The following is a 25,816-nucleotide window of genomic DNA, read 5'->3' as shown; positions in this document are numbered from 1 at the left end:
TTTATTTATCATACAAAAAAACATACATCTTTGTAGTAGAGAGAGAGAGAGAACTATTATTTTTATTATGTGATATCATTTAAACTTATTAAAACTTACTAATACAGTATTAATCAAAATTAAAATTTGAAAATTAGTAAATCATTTTTGTATCATAAAAATGTATTTAGTCATGAAAATAAACATCAAAATACACTAGTTAGTGGATTATTTTCGTCGGAAAATTCCGCGAATGGGCGAGTCCGTCCGCGAATAATTTCTAGATAGGTTCCAAAGAAAAATCCACGAATGTGTGAGTCCGCGAATACGGGGGAACACTATATGATATATATCTATATATATGTATATATATATATATGATATATGATATATATATATATATATATATATATATATATATATATATATTTACTATATATATATATATATATATATATACAGTGGTACCTCGAGATACGAAATTAATCCGTTTCGAGGCGCCTTTCGTATCATGAGGTTTTCGTATCTTGAACCACATTTTACATGTAAAATGGCTAATCCGTTCCAAGCCCTCCAAAAACACCCCAGTAAATTTCATAATAAAGCTAAATTGACCTATAAACAATGAAATACTACAACAATTTGGACCATTCAATACCTAAATTAATAACATACTGCTAATTACCTTTAAATAAAGTGTCTTAGTGTACATGGTATACAAGAAATACTGTACGTATGTAGTAAAATGTGGAAGCTTACCTTTCGAGTGAGGCTATCTCCGAAAGTGGCAACAGAGGAGTACAAACGGCAGATACGTATGCACGTACACTTAACTTTACGAAACACATAAAAAAATGTAAGGAAAACTAAACTAAAATTTACAAAACACATTAACAAAACTGTAACACTTAACTTTACAAAAAACTAAAATTAAAAAAAAAAATTTTTTTTTGTCTTTTATTTATTTATTTATTTATTTTTTTTTTTTACTTTTTTGTACTTTACGTAGTTTTTTTTTTTTTTTTTTTTTTTTTTTTTTTTTTTTTTTTTTTTTTTTCCTCCAACTTCATCACCACTTCAACTTTCTGTTTTTTAGTATCACTTGGTTCTTCCTTTTTACTTCTGCTAATACTAAGGGCCTCTTTAAAAAATAACTATCCAAGGAAGATTGTTTCTGCCTACTTTTCACAGTGGGAGAGCAGGAGGATGGTGGCGAGTCTACTCAGTTGGCGGCGCGCGAGTTTCAAAATTGTTATGGAGTTTTTCGTAAGTTGAGCCTTTCGTATCTCGAGGTACCACCGTATATATATATATATATATATATATATATACAGACGGCCCTCAGTTAGCGGCAGGGGTTCTGTTCCTGGCCGCCGACGCCAAGCGATTTTCGACGCTGAGCGATTTTAAAGCCTACGGCCACCGCACACCTTCTTTCGAAACTAGACCAGTCAAAGGCGCCGTAATCCCACAACGGCGCAATAAGTAAAGTTAAATTTATGCAGTATAGTACTATAGAATTTACTCTACAGTACTTTTGGGTGTCTAGAATTTGTAAAGATACAATCAAGTTTATACAGTGTACAGGTAGCTGTAGTGTTCAGGTTACGATCATTAGTCTTACGATAGTCCGATTTTATGAGAGATCAAATTACAATGGCCTAACTTTATCCATCTTCTAGTTACATAAGTTCAATAACAGCAAAAGAGAATGATGAAAGTATGGTTTTAACGTTATACTCGTTGTGTAAACGTGTACAGCCATGATCAACCGAACGAGAAACGACTTTTTTTTTTTTTTTTTTTTAAGTACAACCGAACTGGATAACATCTGTTTGGCTTGTATTTCAATCATCGTACTACAGTAAAACATTACCCTAGTTGTTATAAATGGCGTTATGTATAGAATAGAACTGAGATATCTTAATGTAATAACTTTATTCGCTATAGATCAGAGATCAATATAGATTAAAGATCAATCGGGAAATATACTGCTGAATTTAAACCTAGTTATAACTGAAGCTGAGAAAACTGTTCAAGCTGCTAATGACTATTATCGTACATCGGCAACAAGGATAAAACTGCAGTAAACGTATGCCATCAAACACAACCGTAGATAAAATTGGGATAAAATCATTTTAATCAAAACTACTGTGCTTGGAAGAACACATTTTACTGTTGGTTTCACGTCGATATAAGATAAATAACGTAAAGTTCGTATTACGATGATATAAAGGATTATTGCAAACAGAATCACATCATTTTTTACGCAATAAACATGCCGCCAATGTAATATGTTAACGGAAAAAAAAAGTAGTTCACATTAACAACGGGACATATTCAATAAATATTTCCACCTAAAAACACGCTGTATAAGGAAAAATAACTTTTGTCTCATATAAGTGAAGTATCTAGGTATTTGTTTATGCTAACTAGAAGCAAGAGCATTCGCTCAGAATTGCGTTATGATGAAACAAACTCGTATTCATCAGCTGATTTCAAACCACAACATTGGCCGCTCCGCGGAATACGGGCTTAAATTTGCCGTTATATTTTAAGATACAATAATATGAGAATACATACAATATTCTTGGATACAGTGAAATAATGTATAACTTTTTAAAGGATTTATGGAAGAGATGCATAATTAATAAAATAACACAATGCATTTTTCGGAACTGGCGGACAAGAACGAACATGAAAAAACATCCCCTGACAACGTGGAGCGTAGTTACAAAGGCTGCCTAATTTGTATCTTATTTCTGTACAAAAATGAAAATACCTTTACGCAATATATTTTCATACACATTTTAAACATAAAAGCATAAACATTTGAAAAATTGACACATCGATCGCTAAATTTGCGCACTTTTTTAACTATATTTTCGGAAAAGCGGCAACGGCGGCATACAAGACCGAACTTGAAAAAAACATCGTAGTCGATAACTTGAAGGGGAGTTTCAAAAGCTGCCCTTTTTATCATATTTCTGCACAGAAATAAAAATACCCTATTCGTAATACATTTTCATACACATTTTAAACATAAAAGCATAAACATTTATAAAATCGACACATCGATCGCTAATTTGCACTTTTTTTAAATCGATATTTTCGGAAGAGCGGCAGGCGGCGGCTTACAAGAAAGAACATGAAAAAACATCGTATTTGATAACGTGAAGGGCAGTTTCAAAAGCTGCCTTTGTATCATATTTCTGTACAGAAATAAAAATGCCTTTCACGTAATACATTTTCATACACATTTTAAACAAAAGCATGAACATTTATGAATCGACACATCCATAGCTAAATTTGCACTTAGGTAACTCGATATTTTCGGCATAGAACAGCGTCAGAGGCATATATTTTACCCTAATACCTACGTAATAACTCTCCATAAAATTTGTTAATATAATTTGCATAACCTTTATGGTCTGAACGGCATTTCTACATATGTATGAACTCGTTAGACAACGGTGCTAGCGGCGCTCTTAACTGAAATTTGTGCCGTAAAGATACCTTTAAAATGCCTAATGTTTTTAATGAATATTTTTGACGACCGCCGTAAAACCAATTCGCCGTTGAGTGATTGCGCCGTTAACCGCGGGTCGCCTGTATATATATTGTGATTATTATATAAAAAATGGTGGTTGTCGACTTCTGTGGACTTCTGTGGAAACAAATGCTGCTTTGTTGACTTCGTGTCATGAAATCCAAAAAATGTGGTAGGCTTAGCCTGGTCCCTAAAGTTTGCACTTTTTCAATGAAGTAAAACAACATTTGTATTTATTGTCCTATTGTCAGGAAATCCAAAGCTTAGGCTTAGCTTAGTGCCAAACTCTTGCACATTTCTAAAACTAGCCTATACCACATGTAATGTTCAGTCCCAAAATTTTAGGCCATAAAATTGGTCTTTAAATATCAAACCATGCAAGAGTATACATTAATCAATATTTTAAGTTTTTTTTATGAAAAGCACAATAAAAATGCAGTTAACATAGCTTTCAATAGACACCCAAAGCATTCTAAGTAAGGTTTTCTTAGGATTTTTGATGATTTTCAACAAACTTTTGGCTTATGATGTATCTCAAAAACGGAACTCCATCATAAATAGGGGACTGCCTGTACAAAAAAAACCTCTAAGGCAACTAATTTGTATTTAAGTCTGTAATTATATCTTAGTTTTGAGCACTGTCCCCCCAGATATCCGAGGTATCTGGGAGCGCTCGACAGTGCGAAAAAATAATTATTTAAAAAATTCAGCAAAAATATAAATTTGATGCCAACAACGTTCGTTTTCTGTCCTTTTTTTTCTAAATGTTAGTATTTTATGGTGGAATAGTCAGGATAAGAGTCCCAGCCTTCTAAATACAAAAAAATGTGAGTTATTTAACAAAAAAACAAAAAATCTTTACTTTTTATATATTTTCGTTCGCAACCCAAAAACTATGAAAGTCAGGCGAATTAATTATTTTTTATGAGAAAGCCAATAAAATTCTGAAAAATATCGACATATAAATCAATGGAAAACGAATAAGTCCAGCCGGTGATAAAATTGATAGAAAAGAGGGTAAGAAACAGAGCGCAGTACAGGGATTGAGCATGTGCAGTACAGAAACTACTTTGCTAGCGTATTGATACCTGAGATACACGGTCCAAGGTATGATCTAGCCTATGGAAATCACTACTTGTCCGAAAAAAAAAAGAAAAAAATGCCCCTATCACACGCACGAAAAATTTCTGTAAATTTTACGTACCGCTACGTCAGTTGGATAGATAGGGGATAGAGTATTTTTACGTACTATTACGTCAATTGGACATGAAAGGGTTAAACATGTTACAAATACAGGGTTCTAAATGAAATAGGCCAGACTAATATTAAAATTGCAATGGGAAGTAAGTTGTATTATGGCAGATTCTAAAAGATTTCTTGATAAGACATCTTTTGATCTTGCAATTACTGAACTACCAATCCAAATATTTGGATCAAGAAATTGAATACATAAGAAAAATAGGGAAAGATTTATGTTATCCTTCACATATACTAGATATTTGTTATAATAAAGCCCACAAAAAGTTTTACAGTAGTGCCTCAGGATACAAAATTAATCCATTCCAGAGCGTCTTTCGTAACCTGATTTTTTCGTATCTTGAACCACATTTTACATGTAAATTGCCTAATTCGTTCTAAGCCCTATAAAAACACCACAGTAAATTTTATAATAAAGCTAAATTGACCAATAAACAATGAAATACAACAATTTGGACTTCAATACCTACATAAACTACATATACTATATGTACCTGTAGATAAAGTGTATTAGTGTACATGGTACGTACAAGAAATACTGTACGTACATATGTAGTAAAATGTGGAACCTTACCTTTCGAGTGAGGCGATGTCCGAAAGTGGCGACAGACGAGGACAAATGGCAGAAAACATGAACACTTAACTGTACGAAAACACATTAAAAAATGGCAGAAAACATTAAAACTAAACTTTACGAAACACATTAACAAATGGCAGAAAACATTAACACTTACCTTTACAAAAAACTTAAAATTAAATTTTTTTTTAAACAAAATTTCAATTTCTTCACCACTTTCAACTTTCTGTTTTTTCGTATCACTTGGATCTTCCTGTTTGCTTACTACTACTAAAGGCCGCTTTAAAAAATATCTATCCAAGGAAGATTGCTTCTGACTGCTTTTCACAATGTTCCTGAAACGACTCTGGCAAACGTCATCAAACTGCGCAAGCATACGACCTGTGTAAGCTTTTTCGGGGTGTCTCTTTTCTACAAATGATTACACTTTATGAAAAGCAGCTAGAGCATCCTTAAAATCTGCCATTGTCATAGGGTCCTCCTCCTCCTCCTCGCCACTGCTAGAGAACTCTTCTTGAACAACGTTATGTTGCATGGCCTCCAACTCCCTCAGGTCATCCGTCGTAAGCTCCTCTTGGTGCTCCTGGAGAAGGTCATTGATGTCATCCTCATTGACGACCAGCCCCATGGACTTGCCGAGAGCAACGATCTCGTCAAGATCTGGTTGCGAAACAGTTTCAGGATCATCAACTGTTTCTGAATCTGCATCAGCTTCGCCCACGTTGAATCCCTCGAAGTCTCGGGTGGATATGGCATCAGCCCAGAGTTTCCTCCACAAAGAATTCAAGGTTTGCCTCGAAACCTCCTGCCAAGCTTGATCAATGAGCCGGATGCATATGACAATATCGAAATGCTCCTTCCAAAATTCATGCAAGGTGAGGTTTGAGGTTTGTGGTATCGGTGATGTCGAAACATCTCTTGAAAAGATGTTCCGTATACAGCTTCTTGAAGTTCGATATCCCTTGCTGGTCCATGGGCTGGAGGAGAAGGGTGGTGTTAGGCGGAAGATAAAGAACCTTGATGAAAGAATACTCCGCTAGGATATCTTCCTCAAGGCCAGGAGGGTGAGCAGGGCCATTGTCCAACAACAGCAGGCATTTCAGAGGGATGTGCTTCTCTTCCTAGAATTTCTTCACTGTCGGGCCGTAACACAGATTTACCCACTCGGTGAACAAAAGTCTCATTACCCAGGCTTTCGCATTAGCCCTCCACATCACTGAAGGCTTCTCCTTTAGCACTCACTTTGTAGACCTTAAAGGCTCGAGGAGTCTCCGAATGATAGACAAGTAGGGGCTTGACTTTACAATCCCCACTGGCGTTGGAACATAGTGCGAGTGTAAGCCTGTCTTTCATAGGCTTATGCCGGTGTAGCTTCTTCTCTTCCTCCGCGATGTACGTCCGAAGAGGCTTTTTTTTTTTTTTTCAAAAAAAGGCCAGTCTCGTCACAGTTGAAGACTTGCTGAGAACTGTAGCCTTCCTTGATCGTCATCTCATCAGACGTCTTAATAAAGGCTTCGGCCGCTTTCGTGTCCAGGCTGGTGGCCTCCCCATGCTGCACCACCGAGTGGATGCCAGTCCATTTACGGAATTTATCAAACCACCCATGAGAAGCCTTGAAGTCTGGGGTTGGCGTCGATGTCCCTTCTCCTCCGCCGTCTTTGGCCTGGGCAATCATATCACCGAAAATAGCACTGGCTTGTGGCAGATTGCCTTCTCAGTTATCATATCGCCAGCGATTTCTTTGTCTTTTATCCAGACAAGAAGCAGCCTCTCCATCTCATCATGCATGTGGCTCCTCTTGTTGGACAAAATAGTCACACCCTTGGAAGGTGTAGCTGCTTGTATGGCTTCCTTCTGCTTAAGGATGGTGCCTATCGTCGACGGATTTCAGCCATATTCCTTAGCGATCACACTCAACCGCATGCCAACTTCATACTTTTTAATGATCTCCATCTTTGTCTCCATAGAAAGCATCCTCTTTTTTCCGTGAACTTCAGCAGCATTCTTGGTACCCATGGCTATAATTAAGTTAATTAAATTCACACGCAACACAATAAAGTAGAAAGCGAAATCACTAACACGAATTTAGGTTAACAAACAAAATATGGATATGTGAACAAACTAATTCCGCGTGCATACGATAACGCTGGTACGACGAAGTGGCCGAAGGATACCTTTACGTAGAGGCATGATGGGATAGATGCTGACCAATAGGAGAGCAGGATCTTATGGCGGTGACTAGCATCAGGAACCAATGGGAGAGTGGGAGGATGGTGGCGAGTCTACTGAGTTAGAGGCGCACGCAAGTTTTAAAATTGTCCTTGGTGGTCTGGGCAAATCTAGGGACTTTACAGTACACCCTTTCGTAACCTGAATTATTTTTTATGCAGAAGCAAAAAAATCTTCATCTTTGCTTTCGTAACTTGGATTTTTGTAAGTAGGGACTTTGGTATGTCGAGGTTCCACTGTATAATGTAACACAGAGAAAGAAAATTCTAAGAACATTCTCAGTTTGCCTTATTTTAATGGATTGAATCCATTAAATCATTGTTAAAAGCCTTTAAGGTCAACCTTGTTTTTTCCTATAATAACACACTAAAAGGAATGTTAATAAAAAATGGCCCTTTATAAAATTCCATGAATGTGCTGCCCCTCCTTTTATCTCAGACAGTCAAGCAAGGGCTTAGAAGTAAGATTAAAACAGCATAAATATTCTGTCCAAACTGGGCAAACATTTAATACAATATTCATTCAAGTGAAAACAACCACTGGATCTTACTTCCCATTGTAATTTTGATATAAGTCGTGGCCTGTTTCATTTAGACCCTTGTACAGTGGTACCTCAACATAAGAAATTAATCCGTTCCAAGGCGGCCTTCGTATCTTAAACCGCATTTTACATTTAAAATGCCTAATCCGTTCCAAGCCCTACAAAAACACCCCAGTAAATTATATTTCCAGGCTTACAACACATGTTCTAGGGTTACGACGCCTATCCAACGGAAGAAATATGACTCCAAAAAGGCAAAATACTGTACATACTTGAGTAATATTGAACTGCATGTAATGTTCAACCCCATTTTTACTGCATATATTAGGACTTAAGCATATGTCCCTAAGCAATAAGCCTAGCCTATGTTAGCAGTTGCTACTGTAGCCTAGTCTATGATTCTGACATCTAAACCTAAGAAGCTAAAAGCTTAGAATATGCCAATAAAATGTATACAGTGTTCCCCCCGTATTCGCGGGGGATGTGTACCAGACACCCCCGTGAATAGTTAAAACCCGCGAATAGTTAGAACCACCATTAAAAATGCTTATAACTGCCTATCTTGAAAGTTCAGATACCAAATGTATACCTTTAATAACATCCTACTTCAAATATACCTAAAATTACTAACCTATTACTGTATTAATCTTTGAGGTTATATTATAAATATCATTTCAAAGTCATCTTAAACATTTTACCATCAAAAATATATACCCACAGCCAATAACAGAGAGAGAGAGAGAGAGAGAGAGAGAGAGAGAGAGAGAGAGAGAGAGAGAGAGAGAGAGAGAGAGAGAGACCAGTGAATGGCAACATCATATATCTGACCATCAAGAGTGAAATTATGAGTTATTTCTGAGACAGAGAGAATAATAATGAGAGAGAGAGAGAGAGAAAATACGTGATCATTGAGAGGGCAACAGTTGTTGGACCCCAGCCAACTCTGCTTGGCTACCTGGAGTTCAAAGACGCGGAGTAAAATGCATTTTCTTTCATTCTTACATAATTTTATATATATAAACTAAAATCTTGCTAATTCACTTTAGTATTTTCTTTAATGAATTGATATTATTGCTGTTTACATTAATGTTGATATTTGAAAATCATTAAATCATTTATCATCCAAAAAACATACATTTCTGTAAGAGAGAGAGAGAGAGATTTTCGTAGTATTTGTAAAATACTTTCACTTATGATTTTTGTAATCACAGTTATTATTATTATTATTATTATCATTATTATTAATATTACTAAATTATCATATGAAAATATTAATAAACATATTATACAAAGTGTACCATAAAAGTCTCTTCTCAGTAGAGAGAGAGAGAGAGAGAGAGAGAGAGAGAGAGAGAGAGAGAGAGAGAGAGAGAGAGAGAGAGAGAGAGAGAGAGTAGAGACCAGGAGTTCGAAAGAAAGATGCGTGAAGACTGGGATTTCCTTCATTCTTACATAATTTTTAAAATTTATAAACTAAAAATCTTACTAATTCAATGTAGTATTTTCTTTCTTGAAGTAATTGCTCTTTACATTAATATTAATATTAGAAAATTAGTAAATTATTTATCACACAAAAAGCATACATCCCTGTAAGGGAGAGAGAGAGAATTATTAGTTATTATGTGATATCATTTAATCTTATTAAACTTACTAATAGAGTATTGTTCAGTATTAATATTTTAAAATCAGTAAATCATTTTTGTATCATAAAAATGTATTTAGGCATGAAAATAACATCAAAATACACTAATTAGTGATTATTTATCGTCGGTAAATCCCGCGAATAGGCGAATTCACCGCAAATAATGGTTACATATGGTCCAGAAAAAAATCCGCGAATTAGTGAGGCCGCGAATCCGGAGAACGCGAATACGGGGGCCCACTATATATATATATATATATATATATATATATATATATATATATATATATATATATATATATATTATATATATATATATATACATACATATATACATATGTTTATTTATATATATGTATATTTTTTATATATATATATATATATATATATATATATATATATATATATATATATATATATATATATATATATATATACACATATATTACTTATCATTACAGACAGATGAAAAACAACAGCGAATTGATAGTTTCTTCACACGCATTACTAAAACTCCTATCAGACCACCTCCAGCCGAACAAGAATCAGTAGCAGCCATTGCGGATGAAGCTAAAGCTGCTAAACCTGATAAAGAAGGTATTTATTATATGCAGTTCCTGAACATTTTGTAGCAATTTTTTAGTAAAGTTCTTATACATGCTTTTTTTTTTGAGGTGTCAGTCTAGTTCGTTGCTAGCGAGAAGTGTAAAAGTCTAGCTGTTAACTTAAATAAATTATATTGTTGTTAAAAAAGAAAAAAACTGGTATTAAGTGTCATTTTCTCAATATTTGAGATGTGATTGTAAATCTGTGAATGCGAAAATAATAAGTAGGTACCCTCATGTATTGCTGTATTCAGAAAAAAAATTTTTTGTTTTGTTTTGATGGCTGTCAAATGGGTTACTGTTTCCTTTCATTAATGAAGATAATGTTTACATGGAGTGGTCTTGTTTTTTCTTATGATTACAGAGGGTACTGAAGAGCCATTTTTGTTTTAGAATTTTTTTTTAAAGTAGCCAATCTTGCCTATAGTAGTTACACATACCCATAGTTGGTTTAGTTCACAACAAAAATATGTGGGTTTTATTTTTAGAAACATTTGCCCAGTTTCTTTATTCCGGTTAGGTTCATACCTCTAATTACCTTAACCCTCTTACGCCGGAGCGGTAAAAAAAAAGTGTCTCCCGTGTGCCGGAGGGGTTTCAGAGTGAGCGCGGAAGCGGAAAAAATATTTTATTAAAAAAATCACAGCGCGCTTAGTTTTCAAGATTAAGAGTTAATTTTTGGCTCCTTTTTTTGTCATTGCCTGAAGTTTAGTATGCAACCATCAGAAATGAAAAAAATTATCATTATCATATATAAATAATGCGATATATGATAGCGCAAAAACGAAATTTCATATATAATTTTATTCAAATCGCGCTGTGCGCAAAACGGTTAAAGGTAACAAGTTACTTTTTTTCGTTGTAATGTACAATAAATTGCGATCATTTTGCTATATAACACATTGTAAAACGATCAAAGCAACAAAGAGAAAATATTATCACAAAATAATGCATGAATTCGTAACGCGCGGACGTAAACAAATATTTTTGTCAAAAATTCACCATAAATCTAAATATTGTCCTAGAGACTTCCAATTTCTTTCAAAATGAAGACAAATGATTGAATATTACTATACTGTAAGAGTATTAGCTTACAATTGCAGTTTTCGACCATATCTGACGAGTTAAAGTTGACCGAATGTCGAATTTTTATATATATATATGTTTTATATGCAATTATTCAGAAATAAGAAAAGCTACAACCTTCAAATATTTTTAGTTTTATTCTACATGAAATTGCACACATTATCATATATAAAACTCTATGAAATGCCTAATATGAAACGGAGCAAATATTCCGAGAATGGGACGTACATATTTCGAAGATTTGTGGCGGAGAATCCGCGTGCGGAGGGAAGGAAAGATTTTTTAAAAATTCACCATAAATCTAAATATTGTGCTAGAGACTTCTAATTTGTTTCAAGATGAAGATAAATGACTGAATATTACTAGACTGTAAGAGTTTTAGCTTACAATTGTGTTTTTCGACCATTTCGGTAGAGTCAAAGTTGACCAAACGTGGTTTTTTTTCTATTTATCGTGATTTATATGCAAATATTTCAAAAATGAGAAAAGCTACAACCTTCAACTATTTTTTGTTGTATTCTACATGAAATTGCGCACATTTTCATATGTATAAAACTTTATGTAACGGCTAATTTAAAATGGTGCAAACATTACCACAATCGCACGTATGATTTTTTCAGAAGTTACCGCGCGGACGTAAAGAAAATGTTATTTTTTTCATAAATTCACCATAAATCGAAATATTGTGCTAGAGACTTCCAATTTGTTGCAAAATGAAGGTAAATGCTTGAATATTACTAGAATATAAGCGTTTTAGCTTACAATTACGTTTTTCGACCATTTCGGTAGAGTCAAAGTTGACCGAAGGTTGAAATTTTGGCAATTATCGTTATTTATATGAAAATATCTCAAAACTGATAAAAGCTACAACCATGGGTTGTTTTTAGTTGTATTGTGCATGAAATTGTGCACATTTCCATATATAAAACTTTATATAACGGCTAATTTTAAAATGGTGCAAACATTACCACAATCGCATGTATGATTTTTTTCGGAAGAGTTACCGCGCGGACGTAAGGAAAAAGTTTTTTTCATAAATTCACCATAAATCGAAATATTGACCGAAGGTTGAAATTTTGGCAATTATCGTTATTTATATGAAAATATATCAAAACTGATAAAAGCTACAATCATGAGTATTTTATTGTTGTATTCTACATAAAAATGCGCACATTTTCATATATAATACTTCATGTAACGGCTAATTTACAATGGTACAAAAATTATGTCAAAGTGACGAAATAATTTCCGAGATGTGTCACAGATACTTTTTAGTGCAGCAAGAAAGAAATTCGCGCTTGCGCACCTGCGTATCGATTGTAAACAAAACAACACCTTGATCCGTGAACTCCCAGCATCCCCCAAGGTGCGTGATTCAAAAGTTTTAGGCTGGTAGGCCTATAAGTATTTTTCCGCGAATTTAAAAAAAAAACTTTTGTAAGTCGACGTAAAATACGTCCAGTCGGCACACGGGAGACAAAAAATGTCGACGTAAAATACGTCCAGTCGGCATAATTGGGTTAATAGTATTGCAGTGTTTTTAATAAGCACCATTTGTTCTCTCTTCCATTTGAGTGTAATTTTATTTAATAAGAATTTCAATCTTCACAGCATATTCTCATGGGCAGTATATTGGTATTAAGATGTATAATTTTATTCTTGTCAATTTATAACTGATGTATTTATGAGGAATGCTCACTTTCAGACTCAGCAAAGGAAACTCCAAAGAAGCGTGGAAGAGGTAGACCTCCAAAACGACTCTGCATCTCTACAGAACAGACTGTAAATGCAACAACTAAAATAGGTATGTGTGTTTGCACATTTAATTGAGGAAGGTGCAGAATAAATTGTACAAAAGCAACTAGAATTGTCTAGAATCTGATGCCAGTTTTTTTTTCCAAAAATTATTTTGGAGACCTATATATTTCCTTACATGACCAAGATTGGGGCTTTATCTTGACATATTGAGTGCAGTCATCTCTTACTATTATTAAATGAAAGAGGTGTCTTTTAGAATTAGTTGCAATTTGTCAGGCACCCATGGGATGACAGGCTTACTGGTTGCATGAGAGCTTAAATGCATATTTGTACAGATGATAAAGACCCACATTGGTGTGTTAGATATCAGATGCAAACACTGAAACTTTTCTTAGTATATATACATATACTTATGTGTGTGTATGTATATATATATATATATATATATATATATATATATATATATATATATATATTGTGTGTGTGTGTGTTTGTTATATAATTGTGTATTTTATTCGAGGTACAAATGCCCTTTAATATCTAATTTTCTCTACCTCAGAATTAATATTTTCATATATGTAAACCAAAGGGTAATTTTTTAGTTGATAATAATTTCGTCCTCTTGTGGGTTCGAACAGGCATCCCAACAACAACTGGGTTTTGGACATGAAACATTGGTTGCAAACTGTTTCCAAGCTGTTTACATGTTAGCAAACAGTTTGAAAACTGTTTCCAAACAGTGTTTCCTAGTGTGGACAGGCCTTTATATGCCCTCATACAGTAGCCCTTATGCACAGAAATATTTTTTTTTTTATTTCAAGTAGACAGTGATATTGGTGAAACTGCAAATAGCACAAAAGAAGGTCATGAAGATGGGCCAGATGAAGGGACCCCTTCTGTACCAAGTTCACCTTCAGGAGTAAATCGGCGAACCTCTGTGCTTTTCACCAAAAAAGCAGGAGCACTTTTTAAGGTAAGTAATCTGATTATGACTTTTAAGCTTTTTCTTACAAATAAATTGTCTTTATGTCTGATGGGCATGATGAACCAGATTCTGATTACTTAGAAAAGTAATTAATAAAGGAAGTCTCTTGTTTCACTTGCTGCACCAATTCCTATTCAACTGTGGTTTTGTAGTGTTGCAAAACCACTGTTATGGTGACTGAAAAGAAAGAAAAGGAAAAATCCAGCCAAAAGAAGCTTCATTGTGGTGTTAGTACAGGATCATATTGAAAAGCAGCACCCATGGGCCTTCCTTTCTACAGTTTTTGTAGCTTCCTTTATAGCTGATCTTTGGTAAATAACAAAGCACATCTCTGAGATTCTTCCGATACACCTGCCAGTATCTTTGATGTGGATCTGATGTTATGGTAGGGTAACATCACTTGCGCAACAGAAGATTATTTTTGTATCCTTTGCCTTCATAATGACCATTTAATAATTTCTCTCACTTAGTTGTCAGATCCTTTACAAGATCCAATCCAGAAATCCAGTTTGTGATGTATTCCCTGCATTATCTTTTCACCTCCCATCTGTCAGTGCTTATGGTTACTAGGGCCATTTTAATTTCTAAAATCATTTAATATTGAAGCCTGTATCTTTTTACAATTTCTAATGCCCTTACTTTCAAGCTCAACCTTGGTTAGCTCCAGGCTTGGTGCTGCTTTCGGCTGGGTATTAACTCATTTTGAGTTAATACCCAATTTTAGGGGGCCCTCTTTCCTCTAGCAGTACATCTAGATGGGTGCAGTAGATGCCTGGGCCAACCTGTTAACTGTTTTGTAATAATGCATGAAAAACATTATTGTGAAATACATTTTTCAACATTAGAAATTCATGTTATATTTTACTTAATACCTCTTTTATATTAATACTTTACATATACATATTTTCTTACGGCTAATCTTAAACATTGTATTTTTCTATTGGTGTTGCAATGCATTGTTTTTCTTAAGACCATTTTGTGATTTCATAAATAAACCAGACTTTTGAAAGATTTCTAAACCAAATAGCTTTGTAAGCAACTTGGGACAAAGTTCTTTAGGTCATATTACCTAGTAGGGGAAAAAATTAGTTCATGCAATGGCTGGAATTGACAGACATAGATGTCCAAATTACTGTTTAGCAGATAACAAAGTTACATTTGGCAGTGTATTGCAGGAGACAAATTTACTGAAACCTTGTGTATTGGCTAGGATTTTTCCACCAAATGATAGGAAGAACAGTGAATTGTTGTATGGGTAAGAAATTAATTGATCTTGCATGAAAATGCTTTGGGGATAATAGTAATAGGATACTCACTTCAGTTAATTGTAGGCAATGAGTTTGATGATATTAATTTTATTATTTCTAGAAGCCAGATAATTCTCCACAGAAGCGCGTATCTCGCCAGCGTCGGGGATCTGAGGGGAACCAGGACACCAACAGTGACACTGAAAGTCAGTGTTCTGAAAAAGGGGTGAAAACAACAAAGAAAAAGAAGGGTCCACCTATGGTAAGTTAAATGGTAGCTTGTAAATATTTCAGTTACACTTAGTATATGTCTTTAGTGACATTTTTACTTAAGAAATTTTTTACACTGTAACATTAATCTATAGATAAAAAAAAAAAAACTTTCAGATCACCCCCCAATTTGATTTTTTTTTTTTTTTATGAGTAGCTTGGTAGCAAAAAAAAGCTGTGTGGTTTAGCAATGCCTGAAATTTGTAGACAAGTAGGCAATGCTACTAACCCACCCTTCACACCCCCCAGTTTTGGGCTGATCCAGTAAAAAATAACTTGTACAAGTGTGTGCTTGTGGCATAAGCCAAAATACACTGCAAGGGGATAGGGTTTATTACTTATCAAAACATTAGGCTACCATTTACACATCAGAGTAATTATTAATATGGGGTTTTATGTGATATACAGGTAGCCCTCAGTTAGCAGCAGGGGTTCTGTTTCTGGCTGCTGACGCTAAGTGCTTTTAAAGCCTACAGCCGCTGCACACCTTATTTCGGCATACTAGACCAGTCAAACGGCACCGTAATCGCGCAATGGCGCAATAAGTAAAATTATATTTCTGCGGTATAGTACTATAGAATTTACTGTATAGTACTACTGTACAGTACATTTTAGTATAATAAATACTGTATAGTGAAAAAAAGCCTAGCTTTAATCCTTTGGTTGTCTAGAGTATGTAAAGATATAATAAGGTTTTATACAGTGTACAGGTAGCTGTAGTGTTCAAGTTACGATAATTCGTCTTACGATAATCTGATAATCTGATTTTATGAGAGACCAAATTACAATAGCCTAACTTTATCCCATCTTCTAGTTAAGTTCAAAAACAGCAAAAGAGAATGATAAAAGTATGGTTTTAATGTTATACTAGTTGCGTAAACATGTACAGCCATGAACAGCCGAACGAGAAACAACTTACTGAAGTGGATAACAACATCCGTTTGGCTTATATTTCAATCATCGTACCATAGTACACTATTACCGTAGTTGTTATAAATGACGTTATGTAGAATAGGACTGAGATATCTTAATGTAATAACTTTATGCGATATAGATCAATGATCAATTGGGAAATATACAGTTAAATTTAAACCTAGTTATAGCTGAAGCTGAGAAAACTGTTCAAGCTGCTAATGACCATTATCGTGCATCGGCAACAAGAATAAAACTCCAGTAAACGTTTGCCATCAAACACAACCGTAGATAAAATTGAGATAAAATCATTTTAATCAAAACTACTGTGCTTGAAAGAACACATTTTACTGTTGGTTTCATGACGATATAAGATAAATACTAACGTAAAGTTCATATTATGATGATATAAAGGAAAATTGCGAACGGAATCACGTAATTTTTTTTACTCATAAACTGCCACCAACGTAATCTGTTAACGAAAAAAAAAATTAGTTCACAATCACAAAAAGACATATTCAAGTCACATTTCCACCTAAAAACACGTCATATAAGGAAAAATAACCTCATGCAAGTCAAGTACTATCTAGATATTCGTTTATGCTAACTAAAATCAAGAAAATTCGCTCAGAATTGCGTTAAATATGGCAAAACTAACTCGTATTCGCCATCAGCTGATTTCCAAACCAAAACATTGGCCGCTCCACGGAATACTGGCTTAGATTTACCGTAGTATTTTATAATACAATAATATGAGAATACATACAATGTTATTGGATACAGTGAAGTAATGTATCACTTTTTAAAAGATTTATGGAAAAGATGCATATTTACTTTTTGTTTTGTGCTTATCTTAATTTTTGTCAGTATGCCATCTACGTAGCAGTGGCATCTCGAACTCCTACGGTTGTACCTCAATTTTTTGCTTGAGTAGCAAAGAAAAATATCGACAGAGTTGCACAGTTATATTTTGTACTCTATCCCATGGAAAAACGAATTGCAGTGTTGCAAAATTGAATGTATATGTGAGTTTTGTCTTTTAAAATCAATTTATGTAACAATTGTAAATATAATTTGTTATAAAAACATGATTCAATTATATAAATGAAAATTTTATTATTCGGGCACAACTGAACAACCTATTGTCTTCATCTTTTGAAGGGTTGTTACAAATAATTCAAATGGACATACGTACTGCCACTGTATCATATTTATGTACAAAAATAAAATAAAAATACCCTGTAATACATTTTTCAAACACATTTTAAACATAAATGCATGAAAACTTTTAACAAAAACCTGAAGTTTCATTAACAAAATGAGTTATAATTGGCTCCCAAATTAATAAAATATAACCACGTGAAGTCTTTGTAAATGCATTTTTCAGAACAGCGGTGGACAAGAACGAACATGAAAAAACATCATCTGATAACGTGGAGGGCATTTACAAAAGCTGCCTTAATTTGTATCATATTTATGTACAAAAATAAAAATACCCTATACTACGTAATATATTTTCATACACATTTTAAACATAAAAGTATGAACATTTATAAAATTGACACATTGATTGCAAAATTTGCACTTTTTTAAACTATATTTTCGGAAGAGCAGCAGGCGGCGGCTCACAAGAACGAACATAAAAAAAACATCCTATTTGATAACAGAAAGGGCAGTTTAAAAAGCTGCCTTTGTATCATATTTCTGTGCAAAAATAAAAATACCCTATATGTATTACATTTTCATGAACATTTATAAAATTGACACATAGATCGCTAAATTTGCACTTTTTTTTAACTATATTTTCGGAGTGGCAGGCGGCGGCTCACAAGAACAAACATGAAACAACATCCTATTTAATAACATGAAGGGCAGTTTCAAAAGCTGCCTTTGTATCATATTTCTGTGCAGAAATAAAAATACCCTATACGTAATACATTTTCATACACATTTTAAATATAAAAGCATGAACATTTATAAATCAGCACATCCATAGCTAAATTTGTACTTATTTAACTCTATATTTTCAGCATAGAACAGCGTCAGAGGCACATATTTTACCCTAATACTGGTGTATTAACTCCCAATAGAATTTTTTAAAACCATTTGCATAACCTTTATGGTCTGAACGGTATTTCTACAAATGTATGTACTCGTTAGACATAACAGTGGTAGTGGCGCTGTTAACCGAAAATTGTGCCGTAAAACTACCTAAAAAATACCTTATTTTTTTAATGTTTTTGACGACAGCCTTAAAAGCGATTCGCCGCTAAGTCATTGCGCCATTAACCGTGGGCAGCCTGTACTGTGAAAAGATAAACAATAACATATTTTAACTTGAAAGAAAAAGACAATATAGTTGCTGAAAGAAAAAGACAAAATAGTTGTTGATTTTGTTTATAAGCGAAACAAACCTTTGGTCTTAACAATAGGATAATTTTCAAGCTCCTAGCAGGAACCAGTTAAACAATCAAAGATTGTAAAGCAAGGAATCTGTGAAATCTTGCAACACATCCACATATTGGGTGAAAGCTGGTCAAAGACCATGCAACCCACGCCATTACATCAGTCTTTTTCTTAACTGCCTTTGAGAGTGACACGGTTGCTTGCTCTCCTTCCAAGCCAGTTGTTTTGCCCGTGTTTCGCTCTTTTTTTATTGTCTGTGTGTGTTTATGTGTCAGTACGGCTTCCTCTGCATCTTCGTGGCCTCATCAGCGTATGTACAGTAGGTGCCGTTCTAATTTCTGTACTGTGACGAATCCCTGCCTGGGATGTGTGCATGGCCTAGATTGCAGTGGAAGTTATTTTACAGTAAGAGGGAGCATCACAGAGTCTCAACTCTTCCTTCTTAGGAAGGGTTTTCTTCTTGCCTAGATGCTTCGTCTTCTCCCTCAGTCACACCCCCTTGATGCCAGTGTTTGTGTACCTATCTATTTCCTTTTCTTCCATCGATTCGTTGTTGGAAGTCCTGGCTGATTTAGTGAGTAATGTTGTCCCCTCTTCCTCGGTATTAATTTGCTTCCCAGGAGGGAGGAAGCGGTTTCTTTTGTGTGTGTTTGTGTTTCAGAGTCGGAGGTGTCCAAAACGGTGGCGCTCTGGGCATCGCTTGGTCTGAGGGGTTCTTGACACATTTCATGGAGGCTTGTTCCCCCACTCAGGCCTCCCCCTGCTTTGCTTGCCACCTCCCCCTGGCCTTCTCTATGTTGGTGCTCGCGGTCAGCCATCTTGAAATGCGCTGCCTGGGTATCATGTTATCGCTCCTCCAGTGAGGCCAGCCACTAGCTCAGTTCAGGGGGAGGTCATGGCATCACTCCCAGTTTCTTCAGTGACATCACTCCCAGCTACGCTGGTGTCGTCGGTTGGGACTGCTGCGCTGCCTCTCGCTCCTGTTTCATCATCGTTTGCTCCCGTTATGTCATTGCTGCCATCTGTGACGTATCCTCTTCCAACTATGACGTCTGTGTCCTCTCTCACAGACCCATCCGAGGCTTTATGTCAGGTGGTTCTCAAGAGATTGGACTCTGCTTTAGAGGATAGGTTTGCTGCCTTTTCTGCTGAGAGGGCTGTGAGCAAGGGTGATGAGTCTCCTCCCTCTTCTGCTAAGAGGGTGTGTAAGGAAGGAGAAGTGTCTTCTTCCCCTGCATCGCCGCCTCCTTCACTGCATCGGCATATCAGGTGTTGGAGGATTAAGGACTTTGCAATTTCTTCGTTGGTGAGTGAAGAGAGTCCATCGCCTGCTGCCGCTCACGTCTGTGTCCCTTCCTCGCACCTCCGTGTTCCTGTGAGTGATAGTGCTTCATCTGCTGCTCCTTGTTGTTCCTCTTCCCTTGCTCAAGGCATCAATGGTATGTGTGGAAGCGGTGTTGGTGGGTCTGTGTTGCAAGTCAGATCTCCCTTGTGCAGTCTGTTGTTGCTTCGTTGCCCCCTACTTCGGTATATGGACGTGTAGCAGCCTTTCACATACGCGCAGATGTTGGTGATTTGTCCTCTGCTGCTTCTGCTCCAGTGCCTGCTCATCGTCATTGTAAAGCTCAGTCTACTATTACTGCTACTTGCCTGGAAGCTTTGCTAGGGCTACTCAAGATCTTAAATCCTCTTTTCAGCTTCCCCATTGGGACATATTCAGTCAGTCTTGCAGCGGATGAATGCCTTGGTGTCAGACCAGGACGGATCTCTTTGGTCAAGGGGTTCTTCCAAGTTGCTTCCTCCAACTCTTACGAGGCATAGGAAATATTATGCTACTAACTCTGTGTTTGATGCCTTGACATCTTAACCCAGACGTCATATGCCTCACGCCAGGGTTGACATTGGAGCAAGTGAGGTTGGTGGCCCCATCCTTGTCACCGCAGGATGCTTTGGCTATGAAGTCTACGGCAGCCTCTTATGTTTCAGACAGTGTCATGGTTGGAGTTGTGGTCATAGGCCATAGCCAAGATTGTCTTAACAGGTCTGCAGAAGGGTTGGTGTGTGCATCTTCCCTTGCCAGTTTATTGCAGTTTGGGGAAAAGGCATTTTCTTATCTAGCTCATCTAGTGTCAATTTGTGGGTTAATCTTCTGCTGCTCAGAAGGGACAGCATTGTCCATGGTGGCGAGATCAGTTGGCTCTGAGTCCTTGTTGGAACTCAGGAATGGGGATTTGTTGGATTCTCAGTTCATGTTTCCATGGATTGAGCTGGAGAACGCGATAGACCAGCGCCGGGCTGACATGACAGTTTGGTGCATTAAGCTGTCTTCAAGTCGGATTCTCGTTCTCGTCATCCTCCTCTTCCCCCTCCAGCAAAACAAAAAATGCAAGGATCATCCCCTAATAAGTTGGCTAGGAGTTCAGCTTCGGTTAGGCCCTCTCAATCTTCTTCTCAGACTAAGTCTGACAAACAACATCCCTTTCAGCCCCGCTCTTACAAGCCAAGGAGGAGCTCCAGGGTTAGAGGCAGGGGAGGTCACCAATAGGTTGGGCACTTCCCCCTCTCCTTTGCCACGGGTGGGGGTGTGCCTGGCGGGCCAGTGGGCCAAGTGGCAGAGTTATAGCATGGAGAAGTGGGTAGTAGATGTTCTTCGGATAGAATATCTACTACCGTTCAACTTCTCTCCTACACTCTCGGACAGACCTTTGCTCAGGCAAATGTATGCCCCCAATTCTCCGAAGTTCTTGGCTCTCCGGGAGGAGGTGCTAAAAATGCTGGACAAGGGTGCAATAAAGGAAGCGTTGGGCAGTTGGAGACCAGTGATCGATCTATCCACTTTGAATCATTTTGTCAGGAAGACGTGGTTCAAGATGGAAACCCTGCGATCGGTGTTGGCAGCAGTGAGGGACAATGGCTTCATGCTGTCGATAGATCTAAAGGACATGTACTTCCAAATCCCTATTCATCCGTCATCCATGAGGTTCCTCCGCTTCTCTCTCAGAGAGAAAGTGTTCCAATTCAAGGACTTATGCTTCGGGTTGACCACTTCTCCTCAGGTGTTCACAAGTCTTCTCCCTTGTCTCGACTTGGCTCATTCTCAAGGGATCTGTCTGTTGAGGTACCCCGATGATTGGTTGGTCTTAGCGGGTTCCAAGGAGAAACTGCTGCAGTACAGGGGTCATCTGCTTCAGTTTTGTCTGGAACTTGGCATTATGGTAAACCTGGAGAAATCTAATCTTGTCCCCGGTCAGAGAATTCTTTATCTAGGCATGGTCACTGATACAGTAGCATCGAGGGTTTTTCTGTCGGACCAGAGAAGTTGCGGAAAGTGGCATCCGATCTCCTGTCACAGCCAGATCAGTCGGCTCATCAGTGGCAGGTTCTTCTGGGGATTTTATCTTCACTGGAGAAGCTGGTCCCTCATGGGCGACTTCATCTTCGGTCTGTGCAATGGAAACTGAGGGATTTCTGGTCTCCAGCGGGGGACTCCCCTCTGTTAAGGGTTCCCCTGTCCTGAGAGGTAAGGGAAGATCTTCGTTGGTGGTTGGACGATCAGAATCTTCTGGAAGGTGTTCCTCTGCATTCTATGCCTTGCCTCTGGACTTCTTTCTGTTTTCAGATGCTTCCCTTGCAGGTTGGGGCGCTCATTTAGGCGGCCTTGTTACTTCAGGCATATGGGGTCTGGAGGATGTGCTGCAACACATCTATATGTTGGCGTTGAAGGCAGCCTTTCTAGATCTGAAGGGATTTTGGGGGAAGGTAGAGGGTCATTCTGTGGTTCTCATGTCGGATAACACCATGGTGGTAGCTTATGTGAACAAGCAGTGGGGGGATTGGTTGCATGTCAACTCCATACTTTGGCAGTCGAGATATACAAGTTGGCAGTCAACAATTCAGTGGTTCCGCATTCTCTGGCATTAGCAGAGGACGCTTTTCAACATCCCTGGGACAACCTGGAAGTGTATGCCTTCCCTCTGTTTTGTTTGATCCGCCAAGTGCTGAACAGGATGATCAGTTCGCAAAATCTATGGATGACATTGCTGGCCCCTCTGTGGCTGCAAGTGGAATGGTTTCCGGATCTACTGTCGTTGTCGTCGGAGGTTCCGAGGGAGATTTTCCTTTGGCGGCATCTTTGCCAGCCACACATAGAAGATTTTACCAGTTGATAGAATCCCTGGCTCATCACAGTTGGAGACTATCAAGTATCTCCACTGAGTGAGAGGTTTTTCTCAGAAATCAGCAGGGTATATGCCCAGCAATCTCACAAAATCTACCTCTGCAGTTTACCAAGGTAAATGGGCAATCTACTGTGATATGTGTTGTAGATGGAGTTTTTCTCCACTCAAAACCTCTGTTCAGCGCAAAGCAAACTTTGTAGTCTTCCTCAGGGGCTAAGAGCAGCCCTGAGTTTAGTTTTACATCTTAGAGGTGTTGACATCTCTTCATCCTGGAAACACTCTCTGTTGTTCAACGGCTTTGAGCAGTCCTGTTCTCCAAGAGAGCTTAGGCCTTCAATTTGGGATGTTTCCTTGGTCCTAAGGAGTTTCACTAAAGCTCTGTATGAGCCTTACATCATTCATCTGACAGGAACTTGACACTATAGACAGTTTTCCCCCTGGCCTTGGCCTCTTCGAAGAGAGTAGGGGAGTTTCGTGGCCTGAGCTATAATGGGAAACATACCAGGGGTTGGGGGTCAGTGTCCGAATTTGTCCCGAAATTCGTGACTAAGACCCGCAATCCCTCGGTACAAGGTGACAGATTTGCCTCCTTGGCCATTCCATCTTTGGATGACTGTGGGTGGTGATTCTCACGAGCTCTTATTATGTTCTGTCAGGGCCCTGCATTGCTATCTTAAGAGGACGCGACATTTCAGACCAGGGTGTTGTAGGCTTTTTGTTAGCACAGGGATTTCTAAGAAAGAGGTTTCCAGGAAGACAATCTCTCTCTGGATATGTGAGGCTATCAGGCTGGCGTATTTGCCTCTTAATGATTCCTTCACTGTGTCCGTGCAGGCTAGAGCACATGACGTCAGGTATTAGCTCCTCTCTGGCATTCAAGAGAAATTTGGCTGTTCATAGAGTTCTGAACACTGGTACTACTTGGTTACGTCAGTCAACGTTCTCCTCTTTTTATCTTAAGGATGTTGCCCACAGGTCTATGGACACCTTTTCCTTAGGTTCTGTGGTGGCTGCCCAGCAGATTGTGTAACTCATCATTCCCCCTTCACTGGGCAAATTTGTATCTTGCCTAAGACGATTGTGTGGAAGAGAGAATGAGTGAGTTGGCTGGTCTCTTTCTTTTATTCCTTTCTTCTTTCTACGGGCAGGTTGAGGAATAGACCCGTCATTCGCTGGACTGGTCTCATACAGGTGAGTAAAGGTAGTCATACCAGTAGTTTGTTTGGTCTGTTATCAAATAATCAAACCCTCTATTCAGTAGCAAATACTCCGCTCTCTAGCAAGGAGGGAGTGAGGAGTGATAACGAAGCTCTGGCTTATTTGGTTTATTATTGAACAGTCAGAGATTTTCTTTAGTTCCCTTATATATCATTGTATAAAACCCAGTTGGCTAAGTTGTTGGATATCGGTTTATCTACCTTCTCACGGGCATTGGTCCACCACCTGTAGATATTTCTTTTTGCAGGTGGGTTGGTGGGTTATCCCCCAGCCGGTTTAGGATGTCTGTACCTCCCACCAAGTATAAGTCTATCCTATTGTTAAGACCAAAGGTTTGTTTCGCGTATAAACAAATGACAAATTTTTAAAAACAATTTGTATTTTTCACAGCTAACAAACCCGATGTCTTAACGTTTTACAGCCCACCTCTAGCCGTCCCTCTGTCATCTTATGACATCCTGGATTGGGAAAGACTAACGTGATGGTGTGGGTTGCAAAGTATCTGACCAGCTTTCACCCAATATGCGCACACATTGCCAGATTTCACTGATTCCTTGCTTTACAATCTCTGATTGTTTAGTGTCACCGGTTCCAGCTAGGCCCTTGAAAATTATCCTATTATTAAGACCTCAGGTTTGTTAGCTATGAAAAATGCAAATTGTTTTTAAACATTTGTCATTTTAATATCCACTTGAAAATCAGCCACAGCAAAGAGAATGAAATTACGAAACTCCTAGTATAGAAATCTGCTTGTACAGCTGAGAGTAAGTCAGGCACTGGCACATGTGGTCACAAGCAGCAAAGAGTGAGCTGGTGGCTTAATCAAGTTGGTGGTATCATAGCTCTGTACTGAAATGTTTCTGAGGATTGATAAAGAATGGATTTTTGTCATTGTGTCATGTAGTAATTCATCAATAAGTTTAAAAAATAATTTTTTAATTTAATTTATTAAATTCTATATATCAGGTTCTTGTTTACCTGTAGTCCTTATCAAACTAAACTAGAATTTTAAATTATTTCAAGGTATGACAAGACTGTATTGTTGAGGTGTCACTGTATTTTGGTTCTCAGGTCTCTCATATATAAATATCATGATGGCTTATTTCCTTTCAGACTGCAAAAACCAGTTCATCATCTTTGTCGTTTCCAGATGGCATATCCATTTTAGATCTAGATGCAGGGGTGCCTCCTGCCAAGGATTCCTTTAAAATGTACAGACAGGGGGGAGGTAGGTTAAGGTTAATTTTGTCTTACTCTTGAGATAAAAATTTGATGTAGCATGATATAAATGAAATCTAGTTTTCCTGTATCTTGAAACAGCAAGAGGGTTTGAAGCTTTGCGAAATTATTTTTTGATCAGCTATCCTTCCAGTAAC

The 25,816-nt window shown here is 37.3% G+C and overlaps 1 protein-coding gene across 8 annotated transcripts in view; it reads left to right on the top strand.

The window, feature by feature from the left end:
• LOC135197995 (bromodomain-containing protein 1-like) overlaps window positions 1-25,816 on the top strand; it is a 221,667-nt gene that overhangs the window by 186,211 nt on the left and 9,640 nt on the right. For 6 of the 8 annotated variants that reach the window (XM_064225328.1, XM_064225326.1, XM_064225323.1 and 3 more), the window contains 5 exons: window positions 10,237-10,372; window positions 13,172-13,270; window positions 14,046-14,197; window positions 15,578-15,718; window positions 25,554-25,668. In XM_064225328.1, the coding sequence (XP_064081398.1) occupies window positions 10,237-10,372; window positions 13,172-13,270; window positions 14,046-14,197; window positions 15,578-15,718; window positions 25,554-25,668 (643 nt within the window). The remainder of the gene's footprint in view (window positions 1-10,236; window positions 10,373-13,171; window positions 13,271-14,045; window positions 14,198-15,577; window positions 15,719-25,553; window positions 25,669-25,816) is intronic. The other 2 variants (XM_064225327.1, XM_064225324.1) reach the window with 2 other exon arrangements.

The sequence above is a fragment of the Macrobrachium nipponense genome, chromosome 21 (genome assembly GCF_015104395.2).
Source record: "Macrobrachium nipponense isolate FS-2020 chromosome 21, ASM1510439v2, whole genome shotgun sequence".
In the NCBI taxonomy this organism is placed as follows: Eukaryota; Metazoa; Arthropoda; class Malacostraca; order Decapoda; family Palaemonidae; genus Macrobrachium; species Macrobrachium nipponense.
This window is presented reverse-complemented; position numbering and strand designations above follow the sequence as displayed.